The following is a 6601-nucleotide window of genomic DNA, read 5'->3' as shown; positions in this document are numbered from 1 at the left end:
ATGGGAGAAGAGAAGGAAGGAGTGCTATTTTTTGAATTGAAGTGGTACTTAGAATGCTATTAACTGAACATTTAAGTTTGGAGTGCTATTTGCTAAACACGGCTCCAAAGAAGTTTTGTTTCCTCAATTTCTCTGCACCCAGAGAGGGAAGGAGATTTTGCAAAGTAGGAAAGCGGTATGGGGAGAGAGAATCTGTTTAACAGAGCTTCAAGATCAGCTCATAGAGTGGAATCAGAGGATCTCTATTAGATGATAGTTTTTAGTTCTTACAGTGATTTTTTATAATGAACTAAATGTTGGGGTCTGAAAACCCCAACTTCTCCTAATTTATTTTCATCACATAATCACTTCCTCTATAAAGTTTACCTAAAAAATCATTAAAGAATTACTTTCAGGTACAAAATCATTTCTAAAAAAATTAGATAAAAACTCTACCAAATTTTGGCATTTGCAGCTTTGCGCTTTAGTATGTGGGATGACCTAGGGAATTTTGGCATTTGCAGCTTTGCGCTTTAGTATGTGGGATGACCTAGGGAAGGGCGGGCCGATGTGTTATGGGGCCAGGTGTGCTAGTGACTGACGAGGCTAGGGATGGATAACGAACCAGCTCAGCTCGTTTAATATAACAAGTAGAAAAGCCAGCTCGACTCGACTTGTTTGGCTCACGAGCCAGCTTGTTACTTTTTTTTTAAGTGAGCAGCTAATTATTGGGATGAAAATAATATAAATATCCACTAAAAAATGCATCGATAAAATTAATAGCAATGACATCTATAAGTATTATACTTCTTTGTATGGTTTAATCAGTGGTATAATTATTGTAAGTTGAATCTTTTCTGAACGTTTTTCAAACCTGTATACAGCATAACAACAGACAGATCTACCTATATATGTTCTGCTACTGAAACAAAATATTTCTAAAAAAATGAAACAACGTTCTCCACACATCCGTCTATACGTGCAAAGCCTGAAGGAATAATCGATGAGAGAAGAAAAAAGATAAGAGTTACATCGTAACGAGAAGCTAATCAATATAAAGCTAAGTAGGCTGACGAGAGGAGACTCTCTATCAAAGATGAAGATAACTAATGAGTAAACTAATGATTATAATGAAAATGAGCGATATAATACAGGTAAAACTCTAGCTCGCTACATTAGATTTTAGAACGAGCTGAACTGAGTCAAACACGAGCTGCGCTAGTTCGTGAGTTTTGAGATTTTCTTCTAGCCCTGACGTGGCTGTGGCTTATGTGGGCGTGAGGAGTACACCTGTCGCTCGGGCGGATAGAGCTCTTCGTGGACGCGGTGAGGCTGGCCGCTGGCACAGTGCACCTAGTTGTGTTGGCGGGAACGGATCATCTGGCGTTGGCTTAGCTACGTCAGAGTGCAGTCCGCGCATACTGTATCTGCCCACAAGCATAGCCTTATGCTGCCCAATAACACGGCACAGTGCAGCCCAATTACATGGGACGTGCCTAACAGAAACCGGAGGGAAAGTTAGCGTTGTAGCAGTCGGCTTGGAGGGAAAAAAGCAATCACCGATAAGTTTACGCGCGAGAAAAGAGTAGGGCGATCCTTTAGGTTCCCTTTTCACTTCCAAAGGAAAGGAAATATACCGATGGAAAGGCATGGAAGGAGCAATTGATTGAAGATCTAGTTCCCTGCTGCCATCAAAACAAATTCTCCACTCCTGAGATGGAAGAAGAGGGTAACCCAGTGCGCCATGGATCCAATAACTCCATGTTTGTTCTTTTTTATGTGAGATCACATGAATTTTTGTTGTTCCTAAGTAATACTACTCCATGCTTGTTCTTTCTGGTATGAGAACAAACAAATTGTGGCTATTTATGCATAATGATACTTCATCCTTGTTCTTTCTAATATGAGATCACACGAATTTTTAGTTGTTCCTTTTCAAATTCTTTTCCAGTATTATTGATGCCAATATTTTCTCTGCACTTAGAAAAGTCTCTTGCTCATATCTTTTTTTTCCTTTGCAAAGAGAGCGTGGTGCCTAGTTTGGTACTCGCATTGGCATGTAATTCAGAAATTCAGATGAGGCTTGGATGTTTTGGGTTAGCTATGGAGGTCAAATATGTTTTGAGATCAGAAAAAGGTACACAAATAAAAGGAAGTCCAATGGAAAGGTTACATCATGTAGATATGTTCGTTCAAATAAGGGAAATCGATCACAAGACCAAAGAGAACATCTAACAAAGTGTCCTCGAGCTGGAATTAGAATAGATTGTCAGGTCTGCATGGGTGTTGTAATGAACCGAAAGAAGGTAAATTATAAAGTGACCGAGCTAGTTCTGGAACACAATTACTTTTATTTTGGGCAATCATGTACTCTAAGCTCAATTGTTATTACTATTCCCTGTATTTTCATGACTGTTAGTGAATATTCCTGTGATTTGGTATATTTTTGGAGTCCAGTTCACTATGAATTAATTATAGTATGTTAAGAAGGTTCAGTTTAGTCTAAGCTTCTCAGCTGTGCAGAACTGCATATTGTTTCTGAAACTGTCGTTCTTTCTTCAGACTTCAGTAGCAGTCTGGTTCGTTCTCTTCAGGCTTCAGTAGCAGTCTCGTTCGTTCTTGCAGGCTTCAGGCCTTTTGGTTTTTGAGATGGAGGTTTCAATGGGTTTGTATTTGTCGGGCTTCGGCCTTGCAATAGAAGCTGCATGCTGGGAACCGAAGGAAGCATCGAGCTTATGGCCAGCTTCGGTGGGAGGCTTTCGATCCAGCGCGGACGGTGGATACAACGCGGACAGCACGCTCTGGTAGCTAAGCAAACGTCAGAGGATCTGGTTCCTGTTGGCGCTGGACTTGGGTGATTCCCGTGGTTATTTTTGGTACTCTGCTGGATTTTGCTATGATTCAAGTCTTTATCAGTAGTAGTCATCAATAGTTGCCACTTTTAGATGATTTTGTAAACATCCGTAGTTCAGTGTTTTTGGCATTTCGGGTTTCTCTTGAAAAGCATGGCCTAGAAGTGTTTATCTATTGGTAGCAAAACTAGTCGTGGTGATGGTTTCTTTTACCTGTGTCTTTTTATCATTGTTGTCTGAAGAGGATATTGATTTTAGGAAAAATTACGTGGATAACTGGATACCATTGCAAAGATGTCTATATTGAAAAATGACATGTGAGCCTGAGATTTTATCTATGTCTAACCTTCGTCCTTCATGCCATCATATTAAGGATGAAAACAGACCAAATACAAATAGTATAGTAGTCGAACCATGTATGAATGAATCGTACTGAACAGATACAATTTGACTGTATTTTGATATGGATCCGGAGGGATGTGTATTTCAGAGTCTCAGATGTGTTGTAGCAAAGCCTCTTTTCTTATGGGTAATTGCATTTTTCATGGTATTATTTTATTGTTACCAGAAGTATCACTAACGTGATTAGAATAGATCTTACCAGTTGCGATTAATCATGCTGAATCAGGGAGTTCTTTTCTTTTGGGTAATCCATTTAGAAGTTATTTAGAGCGTCTGCATATCCTCTCTGGTCGCAACTTGCAGAAAGGCTTGACGCATACAACAACTCTCGAGCATGTGATTGCATAGGTCTTATAACATGACAAGTCCATGAACATAAAAATAGAGCGTCCGCGGTTCTGAACTGATTTTTGCATTGTCGCAGGAATACAACCTTCATTCATTCACACAACACAATTTTCAGTCTCTAGTTTTGCATTGACAAACTAGACTTCATTCAGCGCTGTCTGGCAGATGAGATTGCTGTTGATCCAGTATAATCCATATGCTCTCCTTTTCTATATATGTACATTTTCCTGTCATTCGGGATTTAAAAAAAAACAGAACTCTGAGATGGAAAGAGGTGGTTCATTGTCGAAGAAGTGAATCTCTGATTGTCAGTCCATGGAAATCGTCGACTCTTTCCTAGGAAATACTAGCAAGTATTTCTCTGTCCAACTCAACTGTTTTGCGTCAACTTTGTAATGAGCCAGTTGGTCGATGTGATCTTCTGAATCTCGGTTTCAGAACTACACCTGGTTGTCCTTGTCCAGCTGAAACTTCGAAGATCCACCGGCAGGAGAAACCGTCCGGCTAGGATTCTGAACCAGCACCAGCAATGGTTGCGCAGAGCAACCTGAACCAGTCCGCTGCAACATTGCAAGGCGTCAGATGGATATGCAGTGATACCGGCACTGCAACCATATGTAACAACATGAATACATTTTTTGAGAGTTCACTTGTGCTTACCACTCCGACATGCCACTGGTCCGAGACGAGGCCTTTGAAATCTGCTGCGTCCATTTCCTGTTCCGTTTGCCAGAATGAACGGTGTGAGATTTTTCAGTCTTGTTTTGCAGAATGGACAGTGAGATTTGGAGAGCTGGATCGAACTTACCACACTGTAAATAGGAGGCATGGCGATCTCCCAGGCTGATTTCATAAGGGGTATTACCGGCAGATGAAGCGATGCTTCAGGGATTCTGAAGTTCCACCTGAAAAAATTGGGAACCAAGCTGAATTTACATCCCTTCTGAGCTCAAGAGGGTGTTTTGCCTACTGTTAGCCCATGATTTTTGACTCACCCAATGTACATGAAGATGCAGAACTGCACCCATTCACGCACCAACACGCGAAACCAGTAGTTATCCGGTGTATCATCAGCCCTCATGTACACCTGAAATCACACTGTCAGAAGCATAGCCAAACTGAACTGATCGTACCAGAAGACATTGTTGTGTGATAAGTCATACCATGATGAATGCCACTGCGGCTACCTGCATAGTGCCCTGAAATCTCCTGAAGGAAGAGAAGAGGAGGCAAAGCGCATAGCCGTTTTAAGAGTTTTGGTACCAAAAAATAAAATAAAATCAAGAGTAGAGTTCTTCAGGAATAAAAGAGTTGGGAAGAACCGCGTACTTGAACATTGTGTACTTTGTGTTCAGTGTCACGTGCAATGAATGGATGCCTTCTTCCTCTATGAAGCTGAGCTGCTCCTGTAGGACTATCAGATTCTGGGATGTGCGCCGGAATATGATGTAAAATGACGCGAAATAGTTTATCAGAAGAAAGACCTGTTCCAAGTCGCAAGAGAATTTCAGAACACAGCTGCTGCTTAGACGTAGCTAATTCCAACACATAAGTTCCGACAAAGTGTTGCAATATTGGAGCAGAAGGTACTATTGTTTGATGAAATTTTACATCGCTTCAGATTCAGGGATGAGGACTTACTGTGAAATAAGGGACCGCAGCCTTGTAGCCGATGAGGCTCAGGTACAGCAGACACCCCAGAACGGCCGTCGTTCGCCTCTCCCGGATCGACAGGCGCTCGCACATGATGCAGTAACCGTGTGAGATGAGCATGAACGAGACGAAGGAGGCCGTCTGGAAGAGGATCCCCGTCACGTACGCGCCGAACGACATCCACAGCGAGCATGTCTGAAGGTGTACGCACGAGTACCTGCGCGGAATCTTGATTCAGCACTCGCTAAGATTTCACAAAACAAAAAAAAAAAAAAAGATCTGGCTAAGCAGCTACAACTAGCTAGCAGGACTAGTTTGCAGGTGTTCAGGGACAGATATGCCAAACTGAAAGGCATCAGACTGCTCACCAGAACAGAAACGAGAGTGCCATTTGGAGAGCTTTGATCAATGGGACCAGAGCCAGGATCCACTGAAGGTTATTCGCCTGCCCAAAGGAAACAGAATTACTACGTAAGAACCAGAGTATCTGACTCTGACAATTTAGTCAGACGTTCCCAATTCCTCTGCATCAAGTTTCTATAGTTCGTCAGAACAAACAAAAAATTCTGGAACTTTGTTGAATCTAGCAAGCAGGAAACCACAAACAAAACAAAGGACGCGCATCAAACATGCTGCTTCAGAACCACAATGGTCATCAGAGCATGCCGTAAGCAGCAAAAGAGCTACAATCAAATCGCTGAAAGAAACCCCCGAACAAGTGAAGAGAGAAACCGAATGGAAACTCATGGGCAACAGGACAGTACCTGGAAATGCCGGTTTCTCCAGGAGCTGAAGGCCCATGAGAAGCCGGAGGCCGCCCATATGGCCAAGAACCCCAGGTAGAGCGACGGGAGAGGCTGGTAGCCGTTGCTCAGCGCCGGGAGAGGAGACGACGCATCCTGCATCTTTTCTTCTTGCGCAGGTGTTCCAACCTCCTCGCAATGCACTGATGAACAGGTCCTCCCCGGTGATTCAGAAAGGAATCAGAACTCAACAGAGGGGCTTTATCGGATTAACAGGACATGCGTGCATGCATCGATGCAGGAAGACACGAGATCGTGGAGCAGTAGCGGTGAGCGTGCATGCATATAAAGAGGTCGGACTCCTGTTCTTATTTTATCTTTGTGCGATGGTTGTACTGTGGGGAGTAGAGTACGTGCGCCCCTTTTTTTCTCACCAGAAGGGTCATGGGAGTGTAGGAGTGGTTAGGGTTGGTTGCTTCTTGGAGGGAAAATACTAAAGGCAACGGCTCTACGTGTCTTGACTCATGAATCAAAATATTTATAAAAAAAAAGAGGGGAGAAATCCGTCGCTGTTCGCCTCGTGTTCCTTTTGACTCGTGCCTGAGACAGACGGCAGCATGTCAC

General features: G+C 42.8%; 1 protein-coding gene across 1 annotated transcript; it reads right to left on the bottom strand.

Annotated features, from left to right (window-relative positions):
• Positions 1-3584: 3584 nt before the first annotated feature.
• On the bottom strand, positions 3585-6319 carry LOC133889251 (uncharacterized). Its single transcript, XM_062329751.1, has 9 exons — positions 5999-6319; positions 5603-5679; positions 5223-5451; positions 4911-5065; positions 4745-4790; positions 4577-4668; positions 4390-4486; positions 4242-4298; positions 3585-4141 (listed from the first exon to the last, which is right to left on the bottom strand). The coding sequence occupies exons 1-9, from the start codon at positions 6137-6139 to the stop codon at positions 4022-4024; spliced, it is 1014 nt and encodes a 337-aa protein (XP_062185735.1). The 5' UTR covers positions 6140-6319; the 3' UTR covers positions 3585-4021.
• Between the last annotated feature and the right edge of the window lie 282 nt (positions 6320-6601).

Source organism: Phragmites australis, chromosome 1 (assembly GCF_958298935.1).
Source record: "Phragmites australis chromosome 1, lpPhrAust1.1, whole genome shotgun sequence".
Lineage (NCBI taxonomy): Eukaryota > Viridiplantae > Streptophyta > Magnoliopsida > Poales > Poaceae > Phragmites > Phragmites australis.
Note: the sequence above shows the minus strand (reverse complement) of the source record. Positions and strands in the feature narration are given on the sequence as shown.